Genomic DNA, 26,288 nt, shown 5'->3' on the forward strand with positions numbered 1-26,288 from the left:
TCATGATTTACAATTACATAAAGAAAAATTTTAATATTAAAATTAACTTTCCCAATATATCCATTTAACCATTTTTTTTCTTATAGAATTTTGATTTGAAATAAATTTGCCCACTGTGTAGATGTTTGCAAATATGCTAAAAAACAAAACAAAATATATTAAAACGGTAATATAAAAAACAAAACAAAATAAATTTTATTTTTTTCAAATATTTAAATTCAACTTATTTATTAATTAAATTTAAATTAAATACTATAATGAAATTCAATTATACTAAAAATTGATTTGAAATAATTTGCCCACCGTGTAGATGTTTGCAATTGCCGTATTTAATTGGTGTCTCATATGGCCCAAAATTGGGCTATGGCTTTCTCTGCACAACACTTCTTTTCTTGCAATGCTAAAAGATTCGAGCTTTATTTGATCTATCCAATGTCCAATTTTGGCTTCTTCCCTAATAAAGCTCCAAGCTTACGATGCTAAAAAAATGTCTACTTATCGTGAAGAGAAAATATTGGAAAAGGCTGCCGATTTGTTAGTTGAAATGGAGAGGTCAAATTGTGAACCGAATTCGTTTACTTGTTGTATTTTGATGGATGGTCTTTGTAAGGATGGTAGAGTGGAAGAGGCAATGACTTAGTTGGAAAAGATGAGGAGAAAGGGAATGGAGGTGGATGTTACACTTGTAAATGGTTTCCGTAGTAAAGGATGTTTAGATAGAGGGAAATCATTGTTTGATGAGATGTTGGAAAAGGGTATTTCTCAAAATTTAGTTGCTTATAGTTGTCTGATGAATGGTTTTTGTAAGAAAGGGCTGTGGAGAGAAGCCACTGCTGTGTTACAGACTATGACCGATAGGGGGGTTCAGCCTGACGTTCATGCTTGTATGATTGTTGGGCTTTGTAAAAGATGAAGGCTCTGGACTTGTTTGATTTAATGATAGAAAAAGGTGAAGAGCCTAGTTCTGTGACATCTTTGTAAAATCTCTGAAACAATGATGGAGCAGGGAAAGAGACCGGATGTGGTTTCTTACAATACGTCGATAATGGGACTTTGCAATAGCGGCAATGAAACTTTCTAGTTCGTTGTTGGAGGATGGGAATTACGTTGAACCAGATGTAATCACACCTAACACTGTGATTCAAGGGCTGTGCAAAGGAGTACGCCTTGACGAGGCTGTGGAAATATATGATACAATGATTGAGAGGGGGAGCTTTGGTAACTTGTTCACTGGTCATATTTTAATTGGAGAATATATAAAAGCAGGGATCATTGACAAGGCCATGGAAGTTTGGAAACGTGTACATGAATTGGGGTTTGTTCTGAGTTCAACCACTTAACGCGTCACGATTGATGGATTTTGTAAAACACACATGCTTTATTTTGCAGAAGGACTGTTTAGTAAAATGAGAATTTTCGGGCTTAGCCCGAGATTAGTTGATTACAATACATTGATGGCATCCTTGTGCAAGGAGAGTAGCTTGGAGCAAGCAAGAAGATTGTTTCAAGAAACCAGAAATTCAAGCTGTAAACCTGATATCATTTCTTTCAATATAATGGCTGACGGGATTCTGAAAGCAGGGGATATTCAATCTGCCAAAGAAGATGCATCAACCTTATACTTATTCCTCATTTATAAACGGGCTGTCAAAACCTGGACAAATGGAACAGGCAGAAGGTGTTTTTGACAGTATGATTGCCTCTGGCATTACACTGGACAACCATCTATATGATTCATTAATAAAAGGCTTTGGTTCGAAAGACGAGACAGAAGAAGTCATAAAACTCCATCGTCAAATGGCAGATATGGGTGTTGTTCTTGACTTAGAAACAACCAATAGCATCTTGACATTTCTCTGTAATAGCTCGGAGCATCTTGATGTAATGAAGCTTTTGCCTAATGTTTCCTCAGAAAGGTCAGGAGGGACAAGCATCTCTTGTGATGAGTTAATGATGAAAATAAAGAAGTCTAATCCAGAACTCCAACTAAGTGCTGCCTGATAATTTTCCATCTCCAGGCAATCACCGATGCTACAATACCATCCCATGTTGCTCTGTGCGTGAATCTAATATTGTCAGGTTTTGAATTCTTTTGTTGTGTGCTTCAACCGCTTTTGTCCATTAAAATGCCAACTTCATTTGCTGCTTTGGTCTTTTTCAGAACACTGATGAGGACGGAGAGGAGAGTCCTCAACGCTTCATTTTCTTTTATGCGGGGCTGCCTTGGGGATGCATATGCTGTTTGGATTTTTCCGTGTTATTCAGTTCCTCTTTTCATGTGTCCCAATCAAGTGTTCTTTGCAAAAGTGCTTGTGCCGCGTTCATGACTGGCTTGGTTTTTCCGTGACCAAGTATCTTTATCAGCCTATGGTGTCGAAATGTGTGGCTTGCTGGTGATTTTGCGCGTGATCATGCTGCTCTCATTTGCCATATATCGGAGCCCTTTAACTTAAATTAGTCTCTTAAGTGGTACTGTTTTGGATTGAAGTAAAAGGTTGTTCTAATTTTTGTTTGATAATATATTAAGATAATATTATTTATTTATTTTTAAAATTCATGTCAATACTAAGTTTATTGATAAAAAAACATTAAAAAAATTAATTTAAAAAAAATATAAAATTTGTAAAAATATAGTTGAACTCCAGAGACAAATGATTGATTACCTATCTACTAATTCCAAACAAAAGATATTTTCTATTGTATATTTAAAATGTGGTTGCGGAGACAAATTTAATTAAAAAAACGTCTGGAAATATAGATTAACTCGTGTTTTTAAAAAATTTAAATTTTTTTTATTAAAAATTAATTTTTTATATATTTTGAATTGTTTTAATGCGCTGATCTAAAAAATAATTTTAAAAAATAAAAAAAATATTATTTTAATGTGGATCAACTCATGTTTTTAAAAAATTTAAATTTTTTTTGTATGTTTTTCATTGTTTTAATGCGCCGATCTAAAAAATAATTTTAAAAAATAAAAAAAATATTATTTTAATATATTTCAGCATGAAAAAAATTTTAAACAATAACTCCAACCATATTCTCAAACAAGCCCACGTATCTACTAATTCCAACAAAAAGTATTCTCAATTGAGTATCTAAAGTGCTGAACATTATTCAATTGAGTCCTTCCATCCATGTTAGTTAATTTATTCCATCTAAATTTACAAAATTATACAATAAAACGAAACCATCTCGAGGAGAATTAACGATTCATATTAAACAATTGAGGAAATTCTAGTACGGGGAATCAACAGAAAACATTTTAAATTTTGAGAGCTGAAATGAATATAATTTAATAGTCGGGGAATGAAAATAAGGTTTGTCCAACCTTAAACCATTCACAAAATTACTGCCGGTACCTGAACAACACAAGCGAGCATTTTTGGTTTCGCTGAGAGTCTTGGTTTCTTCCGAACACAGTTGTATTGACTATTGAGGTTCTTATGTGGCGTTTGGCTTCAAATTTTCTAGGAAAAGCCTCCCTGTCTAGAAAACCCCATTCTCTCACTCAAAAACATCAATTTTTGGTGTTTTTTCGCTGCATTTATAATCATTCAGCTTCAAGGCCTAGCTTATCGATATGGAGACGAAAGAAGGAGATGGGAAAAGAAGGATTGATGGCGGCTAAAGAGCTGAAGAGACTCCAATCGAATCCTGTCCGACTCGACCGGTTTATTAAATCAAATGTTTCTCGCTTGCTCAAGTCTGATCTTCTTGCTGTACTCGCTGAGTTTCAAAGGCAAGACCAGGTCTTTCTCTGCATGAAGGTTTGGCCCTGTTAATTGTTTGCTTATTTACTTAGTTCTTAGAGATTGATTAATAATCAGCAAGCAAAGCCCATGTGATTGAATTTGAAATCTTTTCTGATTATCTTTTTAAATTATTGCTTTAAATTATCAATTCATTTAAATTTGATTTGTCTTTTGCTTTTGATTTTGGTCCTATTCAAGACCGTAGAACTTTGGAGCTATAAATGTTTTTAACTTATAGGAAACTGAAAGATGCTTATTTGCAAAGCTACATTTGGATTGGTGATGGTGAAGTGGTGTCAAGAGATTGTTTTTGTTTTATCTATGGGTGAGACGAAAGGGAAGGTGCTTTCATATTGGTTCATCTCGAAGAGGAAAGTGGTTTTTGAATGGTTTGTCAAAAACAATATTTTTTATTCTTTTGGTTTTATGAATGGGTGCTGCGAAAGCATTTCTTTCGTTGTTGGGAATTTGAGGCTGGGTTGAGTTCTAAGAGACAACATGGACGAAGCTTGTTCATTTGCTGTAAGTATATTGGTGTTGTAGTCCGGCGGTGCTCGCTGATGTGGCTATTTAATGAAGTTTTTAGCCGAATCTTGTAGTATGTATAGGTGGTAGTTGTATGATCATAGTAAAAATCATGGCCCGTAATTTATGCTCAGGCTGCCTGGGATCTGGATGGGTTATTGTGTACTATTTTGTTAGTGTACAAGCCAAGTGTTCAAACTTTTTTCCTTTTTGCCTGTGGACAACCAGAGGTGGCTTAGCTTCCACATTCTGTTTTGTTGGATGGTCTATCATTCCATCACTTTGGTTTGTTCTTCAGGAGCAGTACTGGTTTTGAGAAAAAAATGCTTCTGTCGAAGTGTGTTCGGTTAGCTTCTAGAGCAGGTTTGAATATACTGTTTTAGGCATGTAATGGATAATTTATTTGCACTGCTAAAGAAGTTTCCTATTTGGAGTTTTGGTTTAAATTAGTCGAGTATCCACCATATGAATAGAATACAATAAAATGGATCAAAATGCAAGCCATAGGTATTTTCAGTTATTGTATACACAACTGACAATTGGATGCCAGTGGATGTGATCTAAGAGTTGGGGCATGAGTATCTTTAAGTGTTAACTTTTTTCATGACCATTAACTGCAGTTTCAAAATAGAGGATGTTCTATGCAATCATCCTCAAAATGGAGGATTTTTTTATACATAATTTTCCTGATGATTTGAAGATAAATTGATGGATTGAGAAACTCTTCGCTTTAGATGAGGTTAAAATCACGTGGATTGCCAAGTCTCTGGCTGTGAAACTAGTAAATGGAGGGAAAAAGAGTCATGCACATTGCACATGCTGGCATTTGACTCTCCCAGTGTGTTGCTAATACTATGAACCACCTTTTCCTTCTGTATGTTCGCACAATCTTACTGGAGAACTTGATACACTTCATTAAATGTTCTATTTTATGTACGAGCGAGTTATGAGTGGATGGTCAGAAGCCAAAATTTTGTTTGGAGTAGTGTTTGCTCTTTCTGTTGACTATATGATAGCTCAACTATGTCAAGGGGACAAATATTCACGCTGCTGTCTTAATTTTCACTGATACCTATCTTTCATGCGCATGTGATTTTTATTCATTCAGCTTCAGTGTGTATTCTTCAGTTATATGATGTTGTGCGCAAAGAGATTTGGTATCGGCCAGACATGTTTCTTTTCAGGGACATGCTTATGATGCTTGCAAGAAACAAGAAGGTAGATGAAGCAAATCAGGTTTGGCGAGATTTGAGGAGAGAGGAAGTTCTGTTTGATCAGCATACCTTCGGGGACATAATTAGAGCCTTCTTAGATAATGGATTGCCCTCAAAGGCAATGGACATATATGAGGAAATGAGACAATCTCCTGATCCACCAATATCTTTGCCTTTTCGTGTGATCTTGAAGGGGCTTATTCCGTTCCCAGAATTAAGAGAGGAGGTAAAAGATGACTTCCTGGAGCTTTTCCCTGACATGATCGTGTATGATCCAGCTGAGGACTTGTTTGAAGATCAAGAAAGGGAGAAGGATAGGGAAGATGAATAGGGGTGGAGCGATCCAGCTCTATGATCTACTACTTCACAAGCAATGGTGTTTTTCCTTGTGCAAACTTAACCATTTGCTAGAGCGAGAAGAAATTAATGCCTGTACAAGATTGATAGTTGTTGGTGAATTACTTATGGAAAATAGCTCCTAGATGCTCAAGAACTCACTTTAGGGTGTCTAAAGTTTTGAATCTCAGTCAGCACATGATGCGAGCATTATCTTCCTTTCTGCTCCTAGAAGCATCATCAAGTGCCTGTAATTCAACTTGGGAAGCGGTGTGGTGGGATAAAAAAATATCGCTTATTGAGTTACAGACAACAACCTATATTACAGAAGAGTAGTTCGACTTCGTTAATTTTGCTTTTTCAGGACCATTTGGAGAAATGATTTTGTTCTCATTCCAAGTTTCTTTTACGGCTCTAAATTGTGTGGTGATATGTAATTGTCGTAAACTTTTATCTGGATTTTATTAGTAGTAGTTATTTTGAAAAGTATTTTTTTTTTGTATAAAAATATGTTAAAATAATATATTTTTTAAAAAATTAAAGATTTAAAAAACACAGGCTGATTTGAAATAAAATTCCAAACAATCCCAAGTTAATAGCAGAAACTAATCCCCTTTTAGCTTCGTTCACCCACATGTTGCCATTTATGGAGTGACCCCAAGGCCCACTGGTATTCCTCTTGAGCACCTACCAGTAAAATAGGTTCGGTTTAGTTTTTATTAAAAAAAATTAAATTATTTTTTTTAAAAAATCGAAACCAGTTCAAACTGATTGATTTTAGTTTGGTTTGGTTATTTTAAAAAAAAACCAGTTCAAACTGGTTTCTTCAGTTTAGCTTGATTTTTTCTGGTTTGGGTTTGGGTTCGGTTCGGTTCGGTTTTTTTAGTTTTAGGCTTATAAAATCGAACCGAATTGGTCAATTTTTTAAAAATTCTAATCGATTTTTTTCATAATTCAAGTTTTTCAGTTATTTTTTTTATTTTCTTGATTTAATTAATTTTTTTATTTTTTATTCATCTCTCCGTTTAATGGGCAGAGAAATGTAGCCATTATAATATAGATTCATGGGCTTGCTCCATGGTGTAACACATTTTTTTCTTAAAATATACAAGATGTATTGTTCATAACAACTTAATTGCTTAAAAATTTTGAGGTTATGTTGTTCCAAAAAAAATTTAGAAAAAAAAAGAAAAAAAATACATTGGTCTCCTCCTAACAATCCAAATCATGGAGGGAAAAAGAGTCATGCACAGTGCTTTTTTTTTTAAAAGAAAAGAAATATATTAATCAGTTAATCTTGTCAACTGTTTCAAATAATTGATCGTTTTGACTTTTGAGGATTCTCATATCATCAATGACAATATTTTAAATGCATGCATTAAAAGCAGTTCAGTTAGGTCGATTTTTACTTATTAATTATTTTTTAAAATATTTTTTTATTTATAAATATATTAAAAATAAATATTTTCTTATAAAAATAATTTTCAACCGCAAAGTCGTCTTGGTTTTTCTTTCCTTTTTCCTGCCTTTTTTTCTCACTGACCTCGTCCCTGTCGCTGTTGAATTTAGCCTTTTATCTTTATCCTAGTGTGTGTTTTCTCTGTGAGTATAATAGTAAATATTAATTCTGGATGCATGACTATATATTATGAGTGATAATAAATTATAAATCTTATCTTTTTATTGATTGCAAGACTTTCATGATACCAAATATGAATCCTTTTGAGTAGGGATGAGCAAAACAAATGAAAAATCAAGAAAACCATAAAAAAATAACCGAAAAAACTGAACCGTAAAAAAAACCCGATTAAAATTTTGAAAAAACCAGCTGGTTCGGTTCGGTTTTGGTTTTATAAGCCTAAAACTGAAAAAACCAAACCGAACCGAAACCGAAAAAAACCGAGCCAAAAGTGAAAAAACTGAGCCAAACCGGTTTGAACCGGTTTTTATCCTAAAAAACTAAATCAAACCGAACCGAAACCGGTTGATTTAAACTGGTTTTGATTTTTTTAAAATTTAGTTTGATTATATTTTTTAATAAAAATTAAATCGAACTGAAAATAATCACCTTTTGAACCACACAAGAATATTCTTGCTTGAAAGAATTATTGAACTTCATATGTATTAGTTCAATCCATGGTATCCAGTAGCCGGCCGAGCTATGCCTAAAAAGTTATTGCTTGTTTATTAGAGACTAAGGAATTCAAAAGAAACAAAGAAAGACTTAGAAATCTTGAAGATAACTTAACGAAGAAAGAAAAAAGGGGTTTGTGCACGCATTACACCTCCTGATCTTGTGTTTATAATTGCGGTTGAAGGCATTTTAAAAATATATTTAACTTGAAAAAAATATTAAATTGCTGTTTTTTAGTGTTTTTTAATTATTTAAAAATATTAATATTAAAAATAAAAAATAAATTATTTTAATATATTTTAAATAAAAAATATATTTAAAAAATATCTTGTATCACACTAACAAATTAATATTCACATAATTTAGCTACGCATGTGGCTACAATAAATGTTTCATAAAAGTAAAAACTGCTTGTTCATCGCCATATATAATTCAATTACATAAAGAAAGAAAACGATGTCAATGTCGTCATGACAATTTCTTTCTTCTTCCATTAAGAAGAAATCTAACCTTTTTTTATTTTTCCTATTTTTTTTTATTTTTTTATCTATTCCTTTGAAATTGTGTTTACGAGGAATTGAGTTTTGCAACTTATATGTATTAATTTTTTTAATAGAATTATCATAATCTAAAAATAACATTCAGTATTAGATCAGTGCATTCTAGATTTTTATGGAAAATAATCAAATTTTATAGCTTAGGAGAAATTGAAAATTAAGGGACCAAAACCCCAAATCTTTTGTGAAAAAATCCAATATGATCCCATTGCTTTTTCTTTGTATTTTGCCCCGGGAGTTTGATAAAGTTACGTTTTGATCCTTTTATTTTTTCTATTGAATATTTTTGTTTAAAACTTTATTTTGATCAATTTTTAATTTTTGATTTAAAAGAGGAAAGAGAAAGTCACTATAAAACAATAATAAAAGAGAAAATCGTCACATTCTACCAACTAAAATAATTGTTTTTTATATCAATATCGAGTTCTATTCGATGAGAAAAGTTTTATTGAGAAGTTTTTTTCCTTTAATATTTTTTTAAAAAATAGATCAGTACTTGAAATTTTTTATTTTTAAAATTTAGGTTGATTTTTTTTGAGACCGATTAAATTATTATTTAAGACTATAAATAAATTTAATGAGATGTCTAGAATGTTTATATGATGTTTTATGTTGAAAAAATAGTGAGAAAATAGATTTTTTTTTTTTGGCTAGTTGAGATCATTTGACCTGATTTCCTGCAGGCCACCAGGGATGACAAAAAAAACCAGTAGTAGATGAAGTGTGACGTGATATTTTTTTTTTTTCAAAATATTGAGTGGATCAGACTATTCTGCCCAACATATTAACAAAAGTAAATTTGAATGGCAGCTGGAGGTAGATGTCTCATTATTATCTGAAGATTTTTCACTTCATTTGTGACAGTACTTCCAACGTATATTTTGTGGTTTCAATTTGATTTTTTCTTGCAAATTTGTCAAGACCTGCGGGTGCAGCAGCATCTAGCAGAAAAAAATGACACACTAATAATAACTGTATCGCTAATAATCTACAACAAACGACATTTCTTTTTTTATCTGTAGGAAGTAATTCTGTTGGATGCTGCTAAGCAGTTGAGGGTATGTTCCTAAATCGACAGTGAATACTTGTTTCTGAGACCTATCAGGAATGTTTTAGATTGGTTTTCAGATTTATTTTCCTTGGGGGAGGGGGGTATTTGGTGCATCGGCGAAAGATAACCCCAGCAAAACCTGATGATAAAATCTCAACATGGCATCGGCTTTTGGAAACCTGATTTCATTTTAGTCGAGACGGCAGAAAATTCGTTTGATTCAATTGGTATCTTAAAAAAGAGAGGATTGTTGTTATGGGTGATTAGAAGCTGCCGAATTACGTATCCTCTGTGCGCGCGCGCGTGCTTCTAAGAGTCTTAACTTTTGCAGCTCCATGAAGTGACTATCAGAGCATAATTGTTCAGTACTTTCTCTTGCTGATCTGTATCATGAATCAATTTAATGATAAATATTTGAGTTTCCCAGGTGTTGTATATGGCAGTACCAATAGCTTTCTGTGCATGTGTTCACACTGCCATTGCCATATCTTGGAGTCGCATCCTCCCTTCCAGCTAGCTTTGTCGCAGGACCTATCGTCCTTGTTTTGGGGTGGCTCATCTATGCCTGGACACCATCATTTGCCTTTTCAACCTCGGAAGATGGTGTCAGCTGGCCTTACATTCATGGCTAATAATAGGAAAAGGAAGAAGAATGCTGTCATTGTAACGCCTTCTGCTGTCACAATTGCAAGTGTGATCCTTGGGCAATAGTCATCCATGATTAAGTTTCTGGGCAGGGAGAACCAAAATAACATTTGGACCTTTGGTACAGGAGAAGTGGCGAAGGCCCTTCAGAGAAATTGTCCACGTTATTATTTAGATTCTCCGTGCTTTCGCCATGTTTATAGGTTCTTGCCCTTCAGTTTGTTTTTGTTTGCAAATCTGTTCAAATTTGAAAGTCTCAACAAGGAAAGAGAAAGTCAATAGGAATAATTATGAAGCTGATCAATCGAGATGATTTAACACTTTATTTTGAAGTAATAATTATTTTCAATTTATAATCTCTTTGTAGTTTTATTATTACTATTATCGACTCAGATTGATAATTAAATGAGTTCAAATTCATTTATAACAACTGAGTTTAAGTAGTAGTTCATATATTTATTTAATGTATAAGTTTACGGGTTGATTAATTAATTTTTATTTATATATTCTCTTTCATCACCCTTCTAAGAATTCTCATTCATACATTTTTATACCAAAGTTGTCAATATTATTTTGGAAGCCATTTTAGATTTTCAATTGATATGAAAAGTTTCAATATTAGTCATTTTAGAATTTCATTTGGAGTCAGTATTATAATATATATATATATATTTGATAAATTCAGGTTCTATATAACATTTAATTATTTAAATAAATATATATCATATTAGAGTCGGCTTAAGGTGAATAAGGGTTTTGGATAAAATTATGAATGAGATTTTTTAAAATATATTTTGTTTCTATTTTTTATGCATGTTTAACAAGTAGGGTCTTGAATAATCTTCATTTTGCATTTGAATCCTTTTGTTAAATGAGAGTAATTTTTATTTCATAAAATATAATTAACATTGTTGAAATATTCTTGTTAAAGCGGGTCTTCGGTCATTGTCCAAGTTGCCCTTATATTGGCTCTGTATCACATATAATGTTATTAAATTAATATATTCACTCTCAAGATATTCAGGCTTACTTGAAAAGAAAAAAAAAAATATTACTGTTGGATTTCATAAGTATCATGTAACTGAATTTCATAAAAAAAAAAAGCATAATTGGACCAAATATAATCAATGTCATTAGTGAAGTAATGAAAAAATTAAATAAAAAGAATACCTCTTTGATTAGTGAAATGGAATGGCTAGTAAAATACCTATTGTATATTATAACGTATTTTGCATTGCAAAATTATTTTTTATCCTTGAAGAGAGCATAGTCTAGGAAGATATTTTTCATGGGAAGCATTAATCATTAAAGGAAAGGAGAGGGTTAGATGGTCTTTTTACCTTTTTGATATATAATATAATTACTAACTTGCCTTTTAAAAAACATTTTTCTTTGGTTAAAGGGGCTTTTCGAGTTTTTTATGTAGCATGATTACTTGAATACCCCTAAAAAATAATGTTCCTTAGCTTTGAATGTAGAGGCAATTTAGTTATTTTTATGTGGGGTCGGGGGTGATTGGATCTTTTAATATAGATAAAATATTATTTAAATTAAAAAATATCTAGTGCGTGCCTAGCAAGCGCATACATATGGGCAAATCCTGTGTCTTTAAGGTGATGTATGCAACATTAAAACATATCTGAATGTCACTATTCGGGACAACATTCGATGCGCTTCACCGCCCCCTTCATGTTGGTGAGGTGTCAGAAAACCACCGTTTGAGTTTCGATCACACGTTTTTTCTTCTCTTCCTTTTTCCTTCTCTCCCCTCTTATAAAAATATGTTGGCATTTGACAAAAAACAATGAAGTATGATTATTTATTTGTTAAATCAAATTAGATCCTTATTCTTTTGATTGCAATGTAATTGATCTTAAATTATTTATTGAGTTAAGTTTGTTTTTCAATCTCATTCATTGATATTTGATTTTTATATCAGATTTGGTCTTTAATCCTTTATTGAATGAGTTTTTTTTTTCAATTTCATTCATTGACATTTGATTTTTATATCAAATTTGATTATCAATCTTTTGATTATTATTTTTAGCTTGTCTTATCCTTTTTTTAATTGAAATTGTTTTTCAATTTCAAACTTATGATTTTATTTTATTTTTTTTTGCGTCAAATTCGGTTTTTATTCTTTTCAAATCTACAATTTTTTTTCTTTCTTATCCATTTTTTTTCAAGTTTATCTCTAATTATTTTGGTTGGTTGAGAATTTTACATTGTTGTTTTTTTGGATTTGCTTTTTTTTCTATGATCCAACCTCATGATTTGTGTCATAAGTTCTAAAGGTTGAACCAAGTTGGCTTCGTCATTGTTTAATTTTTTTTTTATTTCATTTATCATCATTGGGTTCATTGAAAATTGATGTTATTATTTTTTTATCTTTTTTTTTTTCTGTAATCATCTCGATATCATGTCTTGGATCATGGATTTATCAGATTAAACAGGTTTGACTCGAGCCTTTTTCATTGATTTTTAATTTTTAATTTTATTTTGAGTCCATCATAAGAGTCTTAAGATTTTATTTTAATATTTACATTGTTTTGATATTTTTTTTACGAAGAAAAATAATTAGTAAACCCATGATGTAATGTAGACCATCCAATCAACTCATGCCATCCAATCTAGTGCTCAATGAATTATTTTATGTCAAACTAAATAAAATATCATGAAATAATATCAACAATTTCACTTTATATATTTATATTTTAACTGCTACGTTTTTTTAGTTAGTTTTAGATGAAAAATACCCTTTAAACAATTACAATAAAAATTATCTTTCAAAAACCTAAAAATGAAGATTTGTTTTTCAAAAAAATGAAAAGAAATATTTGTAAATGACACGACTTTAGAAAGATTTTCCAAACTTTATAATTTCTACTTGGGGGGGGGGGGGGGGGGCTTTTTGCTTTTATTGAATAAATACCGATTAAAAAACAATAAACTCAACTCCGTAGACAACAGGTATTTTTGGCGCTTTTATTGTGAAAAACTCACGCAACCACACGACACACGTGTTAATTGCAACTACATAATCGTTCTCCAGAGTCAGATAATTCGGTATCAATCTCGAGAAGAAATACATCTTCTCATAGAACAACGTAGAACCCAAAACAAAGACCAAGTAACCACGTCAACAGTGCCCTTATTTCGGATGCAAAGTGAAAATATTGGGGACTCGAGCAACTGATATTTCAATCGATTTCAACTCGATAACTTGACAGGCTGCATCATAAACAAAAATTACGGACATATTATATCTAATAATAGCACAGAAACTAGAACAATCAACCAGATTTCCTACAAAAAAGAGTGCGCATCTCCCAGCTGCTTTTCCTAGCTTATATGCTACAAACTCGTATTTTTTTTTACAAACTAGCATGATGTACATTAAATGCAGAGATGGACCCATCTGCTGCATGTCATGGCTAACACAAGTCATAAACCCTTCTCTACCCCCCCACAAATTTGAAATATGTGCATTACTCTTTCACGCAAATCATGACTGAATCACTTGGACAAAATGACAATATCTGCAAGGCCTCGAAAGAAAATATTATGAAGAAGAAATGAGCTCCACCTAACCTGCACATGATCTTCACGCCATTCCTTCACCAGTATCTTTAATTATGAGATGAATAATATATCAAACAGCCTTGCTGTCCGTCCTGTTTGGTGGAACATTTTGCACTGATATGCCATTTCTTGCAGTGATCACTGCACTTTCTTACACTCCTGGCTCTCGCTTTAGCTTTTATCACATCCAGATTCAATACAGACTAAAGCTGCTATCAAGCAAGACTAGAGCTCTCATCAAGAATTATATCTGCTGGGTCTCCAATCCAAGGTCGTCCTTCTCTCCATTTGAATTTAATTCGTAGCTTTCCATTAGCATCCACCCCAACTACTTGGCCCTTGCTAGCACAGGTTTCCATTCCCCACCCCCATCTGGGCTTCACCAGTCGTTCCCTAAATCTCACACTGTCACCTACCTTAAATGCCCTTACCTTTTCCATTTCCCATTCTTTGCAAACCCAAAGCTGATCCAAGAAGCAAAATGCCACCAGAAGCTCTCCTTCCTCCATCTTGTGCACCACTCCAATGCTATCACGAGTGACCTCTCCCCATTGGTATACTGGGGTAGCTATAGATGATTTGACTCTTACCCAATCTCCAATTTGTATTATCTCTTCCTCCACCACGTCAACTTCTGATGGATCAAGCATCCAAACCTTGGAGCCAGCTGGTGTAAATATCCTCAGTTTTCCATCTAGATCTATCGCTGATATAGAACCAATGCTCTCATGTGTATGGCCTGACCAACCAAATCGTGGCTGCTTTACATGGGGCTTCACCTTCACCTTTTGGCCTACTGCAAGTTTATCCACTGTTTCAAGCTCACATGCCGGTCCTGCCCATAATTCAGGTTCGCCGCAGAACCCAACAAGGAAAGTACCATCCCAACCACCCTCTTGATGCCTCACTCCTTGTACAACTCCAAGGCTTCCAGGCCCCATACTTTTCCACCCGGTGGCACTGTCTTTTATTTTTACCCATTCTCCCACCTCAAACATTTGATCTATCTCAAAATCCGCGGGATCTCCTCGCCACAAATTGTGCAACCCAGAGAATGAAACTCTTATTTCTCCATCAATATTTACAGCAGTTACAACACCTCTTGAATTGTGGCATGCGCCTCTCCATCCCCACCTAGGTTCAACCAGTCCAGTACGAAATCGAACATGCTGCCCTATTTTTATGTGTGAAACCTTTTCCACCTCTGTGCAGTGGGCAGGCAACTTTCCTTTACGAAAACAACAAACCAAATCTAGATGAAAAGAATCCTGTATACTGTGCACTACAGCGATATTCTCCTTCCTAAAACTGTTCCACTCATAACTTGGTCTAGACCCCAGATATTGCTTCACCCTAACCCAGTCACCAACAGCGAGTCCTGAGAGCCTTTCAGCATCACCTGGAGCAACTTTCCATAAGCTTGCTCTACGAGCCACTCTCACCTTCACAAATAATTGGGAGTGAGACTTTATTAAAACAGTTGAAAAGTTCTGAAGGTCAAAATGCAGATATACACAATTCTTGCACACAAGAAAAAAGAGGACGGTCAACCCAGCCAACTTAAATTGTGGAATGCATGCTACGTTATAATTAATGGCCCATGCCATTGATTCAGATGCATATACTGCACCTATGAAGTTACAGCCAGCAAGGCAGTAAATGCACTGTGGGGGACTCAAACTCAAAAACATGATTAAAGTGTTGGTAACAGGAATCACGCTACTACTAGACACATACATGCAAGAACACAAACAAGGATCGTAATGTAATGCAAAATATAAGCATGCTCACATTGAGGGTTCCATCCATGTCAATCCTCGCAACAGTCCCAAAAGTAGCTGGACTTTCATTTGACCATCCAAGCAATGGCTGAGTGATAGACGGCATGACACGGATCTCTTGTCCCACTTTGAAAGGTGACACCTTCTCCATGTCTGTCATTGAACATAGAAAGGGCCTGCTTCTAAAGGAGAAAGCAACACCCATGTCACCATCATCCTCTAAGTTATGGACAATACCAATGCTAGTCCTGGTGACATCATCCCACCCATATTTTGGAGAGGGTACCGAAGCTTTTACTCTAACCCAGTCACCAACCTGATCATGTAAGATGAGATAATAAATGCCAACTACTCACAGCATAATCCAATCAGTAGTCAAATGAGTTTAAAAAAAGCCACAAAATATTACCTTGAAGTCCTCCACCTTTTCCATATCTGAAGGATCAGCCGTCCATGGTATGGACCGATTTTGTATTTCGATTATCAGAAGACCATTACTCTTTATGTCAAATATTCTTCCAACACTATGATGTGTCTCACCACCCCAAGCAAAGCTGGGCTCTGCAATAGATCGTTTCACACATACTAGCTCACCTATCTGTAAAATAAAACAGAATTAAAAACAAAAAAAACTGTAGAGATGCTTAGTGAATAGCATGATGTAGGGGAGGGGGCTGGAGTAGGAAGATATATTACTGTTCTTTAAGAAAACATGGCAATAAAAAACAAAAACATTCCCACTACCTTAAAAGGCACAACTGGTTCAACCTCCTCTGGTTCAAATATGCATGGAGCAGGTACACAACTGAACTCTATCAACAAACTACTATCGGATCTGATACCATGCACGATCCCTATGCTTCCAGCAGTCACAATTCCAAAATCGTGCTTTACAGCCTCAGGTGTTTTGCGAACACAAACCCAATCACCAACCTTGAATTCTTCAAATCTTTGAAAATCTGCAGGATCAGCTTGCCACCCCTTAGAGGCACCGTGAAAACCAATACGTATAAACCCCTCATCCTCAATGCACAGAACAGTTCCCTGACTGTGACGTAATTGTTCATGCAATGCATATCTGAAAACAGAAGAATCAACATCTTCAAGCTTTCATAACATTCTAATGATTAATGTCAGAGATTCTTATAATGATCATCAAAATGTTGGTTCAAAGCAAGGAAAAAACCCAAAAAATAAACTTGCACATAAGCTGTATTTAGATTTTTGTCAAGGTTCCATTAGCTAACCATTGTCACAATTCTCAATGGTTACGTAAAATAAATCTATAATTTCCTCTTTTATTAAATATAAACAATACAACAAATCATCCCATGACTTTCCTCGTTTACTTTTTATCCAGGTTCTGTTTCTTAGGCAAGTCTAGAGGTGAAGTTTAAAAAGGTTCAGCAAGAATTGAGCCCTTGAATATCCACCACTAACCAGCCACCCTTGTAGTTGGTAAGTCTAAAGGTTAAGTTTAAAAAGGTTCAGCAAGAATTGAGTCCTTGAATATCCACTACTAACCAGCCACCCTTGTAGCTTAATGCACATCCCCTTACATCAAGGGTTCAGAGGCTAGTGGATGATGATGAGTAAATTGAACATCTACTAAGGAAGATAATTAACAATCAAGCACATCATCACTCTAATATTTGCTACAGCAACCATGATTGTACCTGGGCTCTATAACATCAGGTTTAAGTTGCACAAGTTGGCCACTGTCAAAAGGAATCACTTTTACAACTTCATTTGCCAAGACATGAGCAACTCCTGTGCAAAATGATACAGTAAGACTGCCATTCTCTGGAATACTCTGTACAAAACCAACACTGCCACACGTTGCACCTTGCCACCCATATGTTGGATTCTTCATGCCCCTCTTGAATTTTACCCAATCTCCAACTTCAAACCTACAGTCGAAATGACAAGCTGAAGATTATCATACTGGATTAAGCATCAGTAATAGTTTAGAATTGGCAAATAATTCCCCCCAGAAATTGCACTCACACTGTTGGGTATAAAGAAACTCCCTTATTAGCTAGTGCTTCCAAAAGCTCTTCTGAAATCCATTCTCGGGGCAGGCTCTCCAGGAGGTCACACAACGTCTTACCACTGTTTCCCATAAGACAAATGCATGATCACAGAAAGACACAACAACATGCATATTCATTCAGTCAAAGTATGCTCCATGTTACTATTGGTAACATGAGAAAACTCTGTATGAACTTAGATCAGAAACATTAGTTAAGAATTAACTGAGAAAACAGAATCTCCAGTTTTACCCTGACAGAAAAAGAATGATAAGCAACCACATTATGCTTCACTCACCTGTTGTTTCTAATTTTAATGCTTGCATTTGGGCACTGCAGCATAAGGATGATGCAGTCAAGATTCTCACGTATCAACCTTGCAGCCACAGCAGCTATATGGAAGGCATTGTCACCATCCTCATCCTGATTATAATTACAAAGAAGTTGCTTCAGTATATGATCATGTGAACAAATTGCAATGATCGATATTTGAAAATAAAAGGGCTGAGTTTTTTACACAAATGAAAGTGGAATAATGCGGAAGATTTATCCTATGGACTAAAACGTCAATCCACCTTTTTGTTATCCAAGCAAAATTATACTACTTAATGTATCAAATTCGTCAAACTCTCATTAGAACCGAGATATAAATGATCCATGGGCATCAATGAGGTTCCTTGAGAAAACATTAGAAGCACAAAAATGAATAGTAGATCTCATTCAACAAATCACCTATATACACATAAAAGAAAAGTTTCCAAATCAAGACTATTTGTGAATAAAAATCCCATGCAAATCAAATACTGGACTAAATTTGCAAATTTAAGAATCATAAAAAAGTTCCATATCAGTTCTTATATCATTTATAAATGTAAAACAAATAAAATGCTCATACAGGTAAATTTTTTTTATTATATATTAAGTCAATGTAATTCTATTTAATATCAAACAATAATTTGAATAGTTAATAAATCAAATTCTAACTATGTGTACAACCCAATTTCCAAATAGATGAACATTCTTGTGACCTTTTCTCCAACAAGGTTAAGCTCATTTTAAGTTAATGTTCAACTCAACAAGTTGATGTAGGAGCAAATCCTAGGAAGTAGTATTATAGCACGATACTCTAGTGTACTGTAGATGTTGCTGTAGCAGCATCATACAATTAGTTTTTTCCCTTAACTAGTTTATTTATGGGTTATTTATTACACTTGTTTGGACAGTTAAGATTTATTTAGTTTTAAGGGTTAGAATTTCATTTCATTTAGGGTTTTTTTTCATAGTAATTAAGGGCTGCTACTACAATAAAAAAATTACGAATCAATATTTAGAGAATTTTATAAAGATTTTTGTTCTCTTTTCAGGCTGTACAGTCAATCTAACTAGCTTTTGGCCGCGTTTGTTATCCTTTGCCTTGATCAACCATATGTACATTGATTTTACATTTTCATCAATGCTGTTTGCATGTCCCTTCCTACCTTCCCTTCCCCAAAGCCACAATACCCCCAATAGAAAAAAAAAAAAAAAAAAAAAACCTGTTTGGAGCAAAGGAAAGAAAAAGAAACTGTTTACAAAAGAGTTCTTCTGAAAGACTTAAAAAATATCATAAAGACATGCTAACCATGAAGAGCTAAGTACTAACATTCATCCAAATCAATTTTCTCAACACATGAATCTTAATGGCATCTAATTGATGATAAGTGTGGATCTTTGAATCACTTCTCTATAACTTTTCATTAATGAAGGGCTCTGCTAGAGGTTGTGAAGTTTAAGGTTGGATTAGCACAGTAACAATCTGTTAATTACATGGAGTGCTATTAACTGACCAGACACACATAATTATCAGTGAACGCTCTACTTCTGTTATTGCTTTAGATTTCTAGATTGACATAAATGTACATTATCAAACACATTAGGAGATACCACGCTTATTTAATAACCACAACATCACAGTGACAAGAGAATTCAAAAGAAAAGGAAACATCACAAACCTGCAAATTACAATCTGCACCAGCAGCCAAGAGCAATTCAACGCAAGGCTTTGCACCTTTAGCCAATGCTAAATGAAGAGGTATTGTACCATGCACATTTCGTAGGTTAGCATTCACTCCAGCATCAAGAATGATCTACTTGGAAACAAAAAGTAAACTTTTCATTAGAAGTTAAAGATCATGTCTGATCTGGGACTAGACATTCATAACAGCTTTATAAAATTAAATACTTGATATGTCCAAACTCCAAAATGAGTTTCTAAATCCTTTTTGCTTAATTTTTTAGGAAGAAGCCACTATTGTCATTTGCCATCTTTTGGTTTCCTTTTCCAAATGTACATTCATCATAAGTTATAAACTGAAAAGATTCCTAACAAAAAAATTATGTTTCAACTTTTTTTACTGTACCTATACATTGCGAGAAGTAAAAAATGGCAAGTCACTGTAGAAGTAATAAGTTAATTTAAAGTGGAAAACCCCATTGAATTACCTTGACCAACTCAACATCATTTGCTGCCGAAGCTGTATGCAAAGCTGTTTGATGATTTTCAGCATCTTGGGCAGCAGGGTTTGCTCCAGCAGCAAGAAGTAATCTCACCAGCTCTCTGCCCTCTACAATTTGAAACTGAATATTAGCTGAGGTAAAACAAAACATGTATCTATATTTGTTACTTCTTGGGAATGAGGACATGGGTTTGGAGAAATCTTCTGCTGTTTGTCCACTTAAATGATTGCCAAATAGATAGAAATTTAGTTATATGTACTAAATTGAGAGCTTTAAACCAAGATTTATAGATGAAAGCACACATGGCAAAAATACAGAAAACGAGTATATACAGGCACACCAAAGTCTAGTAAAAAGTCAGAAGCTTCAACGAAACATTACACAAGATGAAACTCCTAATTAATACTAACTAATAAGTATCAGATAGAAACAGTTGCTAAATAACATAAAAATAACTACTATAAGATCATAAAATTTATCAAACTAAAACAGTTGATGGAAACTCTTCTATAATACTGAAATGCCAATTAAACAAATATTGGAACATTACTTATCCAACAAAAATGGCACAAGGAGCAGCTTTAAAAGCAAAAGACCATTTCCCTGGGTTGATGAAGATTTACAAATACATGTCAGAAACTGTAATAAGAATCATTCCACTTGATTGGAAAAAAAAAATAGAACACAAAAACCGAATGGAAAAGACAAAATTTCCTATAAGCAAGATGAGAAAAGATATGTACGGGGTAGAATCCACATAAAGTTCAACAGATTAGAATTAAATAATGAAATACCTGTCTCGTGATCTTTTCTTAAAGCAGCTGCCATACATAATGCAGTTCCAACTGAACTGGGCAGGTCAATGGCTCCAGCGATTTCTTCTTCTGATGCAACTTCTAGCCACCTCTTGACAACAGTCACATTTAGAGCTTCTATGCACAAATGTAGGGGTCTGTGATAGCAGAAGTGTAATAAAAAGCAGCTCAGAGTGGGATCAGCACATCATAGAAAGAAAATGGTAACATTTGAATAGACAAATTGTCATACAACACACATTTCTACAGATAATATCTAAATGAATGCACAGACACACACAAACATCAGAAACATATTCCAGGTTTCAGTAATTGACCTTCAAATGATAAGCAGTCTATGACATTTGAAAACTTCCTTTTTTATCAAAAAAATTGAACAGGCCAAAAGGATATATTTTGAACCCAGAAACCCTTCAAAGAGTTGATAGTAGATTCTTCACCATTGGATTATTTTGTGCTACTCTTACTGAAAAAATTAAAATATTCGCCAAAGGCAATCAATCCCGTGTATTACAAAAGCAACAGTAACTCCAAGCATTTAGCTCATAATCAAGCAAAACCTTGTACTCCAAATGGATGAGAGATTCCAGTCCTTGATTTTTTTCTCCTTGTTTGTATGTTTATGGCTCTCCAAGTGCTTTGGATAACAATTTTACAGAAACAGATAGCATTTCATGACTTAATTGCCGCAAGTATTGCTACTAAAATGTAGTCTGTAACTCAATCCAACCAAATCTTCGTCCCAACTAGTTGGGACAGCTACAGGAATCTCTTTTCTATTCTCCATGTCACTCTTAAAAAACAAAAATGTAGCCACAAGCTTCCTTTCAAAAATATTCTCAAAGGTGTTATTCATGCCCGCATTCTTCACTGATATAAATTTATAGTAACTATTAAGTTGGATGCACTGGAGGGACAAAACAATGCAAATTAAAAAAAGACATGAAAATACATATTTGATTCTTCCAGTAGTCTAACATTCATGTCTGTAAGATCAACAAATAACCAGGAACGATCTGGAACTGTAGATTTATTCAAGGTAAAGAAAAATAAAATAAAATAGCAGAGCTTCAGCAAGATTTGAAGATCTCAATTGAACAGACATCAAGAAGGCTTTTATTAAAAAATATTAACATTCATTAACCTTAAAAAATATACCTCCGGAATACTGCAAACATGATAATTATGAATCAAACTACATTATAATCCAGTAAGTGATGATGAATAGAAAAGCATAATCCTTTTATCCAGACGAATGAAATTAAGAGAAGCCGAGGTGCAAAAAAAAAATTGTGACAAAAATGAAGGTGCAATGGCTGCTCCAAACAATTTTAACTCCTAACCAAAACAGGTCAGAAAGCCAGTGGGCGGACCCATATGCCAGTTTCATAAATAAGCTAGTTAAGTATAGAATATCTAGAGAGAATCAATCATAAAATTCCCTCAATAAAAATCTAAATATGCTATGAAAATCTACCTCAGTGAGATACTTCATCTCAGATAATAAAAAACCTTAAATTGCATCAAAAACCAAAAAAAAATCTTTTTTTTTTTTCACATCAACAAGAAAATATCAACCATTAATGATATGCAAACTGGAATTAACTCTCACGTCATATTTTTTGAGTTCAGAAAACTCATTGATCTGCATCCACTATTTTCCAATATGACAATAGCACATTCTGTATGTTTGTTGGTGATGGCTACATGCAGTACAGATTCACCATCATCATCCACTGCATTGGCATCAGCACCAGCCAAAAGTAATTCCTGTAAAAATTGTTCGAGATGATCTAAAATGAAGAAAATAAAGGACCAGGTCTTTCCTATAAAACATACAGTTTGGGAGCTTACCAACATGCAGTCTGGTTGCCCATAATATGCACAAACATGAGCTACTGACCGGCCAATGCTTTCACTCATCCTACAAGTTGCATAATCTGATCTTCTGATAAGAGATCTTACACATTCTGGAGATCCAGCTGCTAAAGCAAACACTATTGGCGGATTACCATCTTTGTCATGAATATCCACATCCACATCGCTGTACTCCAAAATGGCACCAACAAGTTTAAGGCAACCCCGTCTACAAGCCAAGTGCAATGCAGTTTGACCATCAGCATTATGTGCTTCAAGCAGAGAAATAACTGAGTTGCCATCGTTACCCGATGCAGACTTGGCAAGAAGATCTCTGCAAAAACAGTGAGGGCTAAGAAACAAACCTGGAGGATTTCTATTAACATGTTCACACAACAAACTGAGTTTCTGTTAAAACAGACCTGACACCATCCACATCCCCGTCAGATAAAAGTTGATGCAGATGGTTGCTTTTGACTGGGAAAATGTCCAGGACAGATGTCGGAGATTGTTCCAGCATATCAATTCTGGAACAGTTTGCAGGTTCTCTAGATTTGACAGGTGAAAGGGAAAAAAAAGGCATGGTTCAAATATCAGACAAAGTTTACAGCTCAATCTAGAAGACAAAAAATAGCAGTTATATCATAGCCAACTGGGTAGAGAAATGGAAAATGCTCATAAAAACAGGTATCTAGCTTATTCCTTGTCAAACAATACAAGTAGACTACGCAGTTCCATCCTTATCATTTGACATCCAGCTTGATGTTTCATTAGCAGAGTATTTTACTGCACTGACAGTCTTTGCTGTACTCAATATGAATCTATTCCCACTTGAAGGATAGTATGCAGCTGATTCTCCCAACAGTTTTCTTGTTTACAATAAAACTCTCCCTGTCCTCTCTCGCTGTTGCACCATTGTCTTTCCCTTGTTGCACAAACTGATGACCCTTGTACCACTGATCAACCTCCATTTTACCACTTACAAAATCTCTTGGCACAATAAGGACAGTCAGGTGCCAACCACCACCATCAGAGCCAAAAATCATAAAATCAGCCAAATGGTACCAATGTATTGCCACACCATCTACTGTTCTGAAGAGTTGGTATTCCATGCATAGCCATGATTGGCTGTATCTTCTAATTAAAAGGTTATTGCCTATAATCTCTCCAGACAGTAAAATCCAAATCTGAATGAGTGTGATCATCCAATGACCAACATTAACTATATATCGAAACACAGGAAATTCTTACGTATTAGGAATTGCAGGACTTCGAGGTATTCCTTGCAAATGACGCAGAAATATGGCGAGCATTGCATGAAATGTGGGTCTGTTCGATGCCTTAAATTGTAGGCACTCGCCAATCATCTTCCATAGTTCTGTAGGAATCCCATGACCTACAACTTTTTCATATTGTGGAGGTGATCTTCCTTCCTTAACAACAGCATGGTAGATCTCTTCTGCACTTAGACCAGCCCACCTGAATAAAATAACCAAGTAAGACAGAAAGTGTTACCAATCAATCAAATAATACAAGCAAAAAGTTTTGGTTCACATACGGAGTGAAGCCAGTGCACATTTCGACGAGAGCACAACCAAAACTCCAGGAATCTGATTTTGCAGATATGCCAATGTTACCATCCCTGAATAAGTGCAAAGATTTCTTTAATGGCTCCCATGCCTCTGGAGCTGAATAATATGGACTTAGCGACAAACAATCAATACACCAATGTGTTTTTAATGGATCAGCCTCAGGCACAAGCAGACCCTTTGAGCAAGAAGTTTTCTTAAGAATCATCGGAAGTCCATAATCAGAAACCACCACATGACCACTTGCATCAAGAAGAAAATTGGACGGCTTTAAGTTCAGGCACACAATACCCGCAGCATGAATTTCAATTACCCCGCGTGCAATGTCAGCTCCATACCTACAATAACATAAAAAAAAAAAAAACATAACACGCTTATCAAAAACTAATTTTCTACGCCTGATGAGATCAGTAGATAATCAAGTTAGAGTTTTAGAATAGACAAGAAACTAGGCCCCCTGGTGTCAAAAAATTTCAAGAAATATCCTCCCAATATGAGCATGTTTTAAACAAAATAGTAACTTATGCTTAGTTTTCCTTTACAGTCCTTTTATGTTGCACTTAAAGTGGTAACCTCAGGCTGATAAAGCCAAAACTAAATCCACCTCTCTAGCCTAATAAAATGCAGGCCATCCACAAGATCTTGATGCTATCTGTAACCTTACAGAGGAAAGTAATTTCCAACTAGTGATTGGCAATTAGAAAGGCAAACATCATGTTCTCTAAGCTTAAAACACAAATATGTCCTCCCAATAGCCAACTAAATTAAATTAAAGATAACAAACAACAATCAAACTAAAAACACATTCAATTTCACTTTGAAAAAAAAAATTAATGAACAAGACCTTAAGATTTGATCGAGAGAGAGGCGGCCGCCATTCCCTTCCATCTGTTCCTTAACAGAACCAAAACATTTTTCCATCACAACACACAAATCATCCTCTCCACTCTTCACTACACCATAAAATCCACACACATTTCTACACCACATAACTTTCCTCCTCAAATTATCCAGCTCCTTCTCCACCCAATTACCATCGGCCACGTCATCAACCCTAACTCTCCTCACAACTACCTTATGCTTACACTCCTTCCGCTTCACCAACAAACCGCTCCACTTCACCTCACTAATCCCCTTCACAATCCTCAATTCATGATCTCTACACAAATTCCCACCCAATCCGACGCCGCTTGTTGTAGAACAATGAAATCGACGAGGATTGACATCGCTCTCGTCGTCGGAGGAGTCGGAGTCGGAGGCGGAGGCGGAGGAGGAGGGAAGGAGGGAAGAGAGGAGAGAGAAGTTTTTAGGGAGGAAGAGGAGGGAGTTGCCGAGAGGGGAGATGTGGCGGCATTTAGGACAGGTAAGTGAGGATTTCTGTGATGGTTTACAAGGTGAGGAAGAGAGGAGGAGGCGAGAGAGACAATTGAGACAGAAAGAGTGGCCGCACTGGAGAAGCAGAGGCGTGTGAGAGTGATCGTTGTAAACTGTTTGGCAGATTGGGCATTTCGGTATCGGAATCTTTTTGCCGTTTCGGCTTCTGGTATCGGCCATTGCTGTTGTCGGTTTGCCAGAGTAGCTGTTTTTTTTAAAAAAACTTCAATTATAAAAGGAGAAGGGAGGAGGAGACTTTGAAATGGGAGTTTTTTCCAGAGGAAGGAGTTGTGGAAAGGGAAGGAAATCGCAGGTGAAAGAGAGAGAGAGAGAGGAGATTGACTGAGAAAACGGATTTGATCTTGACTTTTATATGTTATACTTTTACACGCGTCTGCAGTTCAGGTCTTGGAAGAAATTTCATCTATGGGGTCCCTACCGTCTTTGAAATTTTTGTATGCTACGGTTGAGTTTTTGTTTCTCAAAAAAAATAAAATAAAAATAACAGAACCAGTCAAGATCAGAATTGGATTCCAGTGGTTTAGTT

The 26,288-nt window shown here is 34.9% G+C and overlaps 3 protein-coding genes across 3 annotated transcripts; 2 read left to right on the forward strand and 1 right to left on the reverse strand.

Moving 5' to 3' along the window:
- Nucleotides 1–649: 649 nt before the first annotated feature.
- LOC133676032 (pentatricopeptide repeat-containing protein At1g12300, mitochondrial-like) lies at nucleotides 650–2,327 on the forward strand. Its single transcript, XM_062097631.1, has 4 exons — nucleotides 650–884; nucleotides 1,063–1,301; nucleotides 1,582–1,916; nucleotides 2,162–2,327. The coding sequence occupies exons 1-4, from the start codon at nucleotides 650–652 to the stop codon at nucleotides 2,325–2,327; spliced, it is 975 nt and encodes a 324-aa protein (XP_061953615.1).
- A 935-nt stretch (nucleotides 2,328–3,262) lies between these two features.
- Nucleotides 3,263–6,319, forward strand: LOC133693704 (pentatricopeptide repeat-containing protein At1g62350-like). The gene is made up of 2 exons (XM_062114985.1): nucleotides 3,263–3,770; nucleotides 5,409–6,319. The coding sequence occupies exons 1-2, from the start codon at nucleotides 3,447–3,449 to the stop codon at nucleotides 5,823–5,825; spliced, it is 741 nt and encodes a 246-aa protein (XP_061970969.1). The 5' UTR covers nucleotides 3,263–3,446; the 3' UTR covers nucleotides 5,826–6,319.
- Nucleotides 6,320–13,456: 7,137 nt separating this feature from the next.
- On the reverse strand, nucleotides 13,457–26,091 carry LOC133702918 (E3 ubiquitin-protein ligase KEG-like). The gene is made up of 16 exons (XM_062127253.1): nucleotides 25,212–26,091; nucleotides 24,337–24,705; nucleotides 24,030–24,257; nucleotides 23,201–23,326; nucleotides 22,776–23,112; nucleotides 22,534–22,691; nucleotides 20,901–21,058; nucleotides 20,092–20,213; nucleotides 19,602–19,736; nucleotides 17,909–18,033; nucleotides 17,588–17,692; nucleotides 17,257–17,490; nucleotides 16,325–16,658; nucleotides 15,990–16,178; nucleotides 15,591–15,896; nucleotides 13,457–15,241 (listed from the first exon to the last, which is right to left on the reverse strand). Exons 1-16 carry the CDS (start codon nucleotides 25,919–25,921, stop codon nucleotides 14,015–14,017), a joined length of 4,863 nt encoding a protein of 1,620 aa, XP_061983237.1. The 5' UTR covers nucleotides 25,922–26,091; the 3' UTR covers nucleotides 13,457–14,014.
- Between the last annotated feature and the right edge of the window lie 197 nt (nucleotides 26,092–26,288).

This window comes from Populus nigra, chromosome 1 (assembly GCF_951802175.1).
Source record: "Populus nigra chromosome 1, ddPopNigr1.1, whole genome shotgun sequence".
In the NCBI taxonomy this organism is placed as follows: Eukaryota; Viridiplantae; Streptophyta; class Magnoliopsida; order Malpighiales; family Salicaceae; genus Populus; species Populus nigra.

Bases quoted from the DNA above. Each gene is read 5' to 3' on its own strand.
- LOC133693704 (XM_062114985.1), top strand. From the start codon at position 3,447: ATGTGGCGTTTGGCTTCAAATTTTCTAGGAAAAGCCTCCCTGTCTAGA. The intron at 3,771-5,408 runs GTTTGGCCCTGT...TGTATTCTTCAG, and splicing joins AGGTCTTTCTCTGCATGAAG to TTATATGATGTTGTGCGCAA.
- LOC133676032 (XM_062097631.1), top strand. From the start codon at position 650: ATGAGGAGAAAGGGAATGGAGGTGGATGTTACACTTGTAAATGGTTTC. The intron at 885-1,062 runs GTATGATTGTTG...ACTTTGCAATAG, and splicing joins TCAGCCTGACGTTCATGCTT to CGGCAATGAAACTTTCTAGT. The intron at 1,302-1,581 runs GTACATGAATTG...TTCTGAAAGCAG, and splicing joins CCATGGAAGTTTGGAAACGT to GGGATATTCAATCTGCCAAA.
- LOC133702918 (XM_062127253.1), bottom strand. From the start codon at position 25,921: ATGGCCGATACCAGAAGCCGAAACGGCAAAAAGATTCCGATACCGAAA. The intron at 23,327-24,029 runs GTAAGAATTTCC...TGTCAAATCTAG, and splicing joins AGTCCTGCAATTCCTAATAC to AGAACCTGCAAACTGTTCCA. The intron at 17,491-17,587 runs GTGAGTGCAATT...TTTCGACTGTAG, and splicing joins GTTTCTTTATACCCAACAGT to GTTTGAAGTTGGAGATTGGG.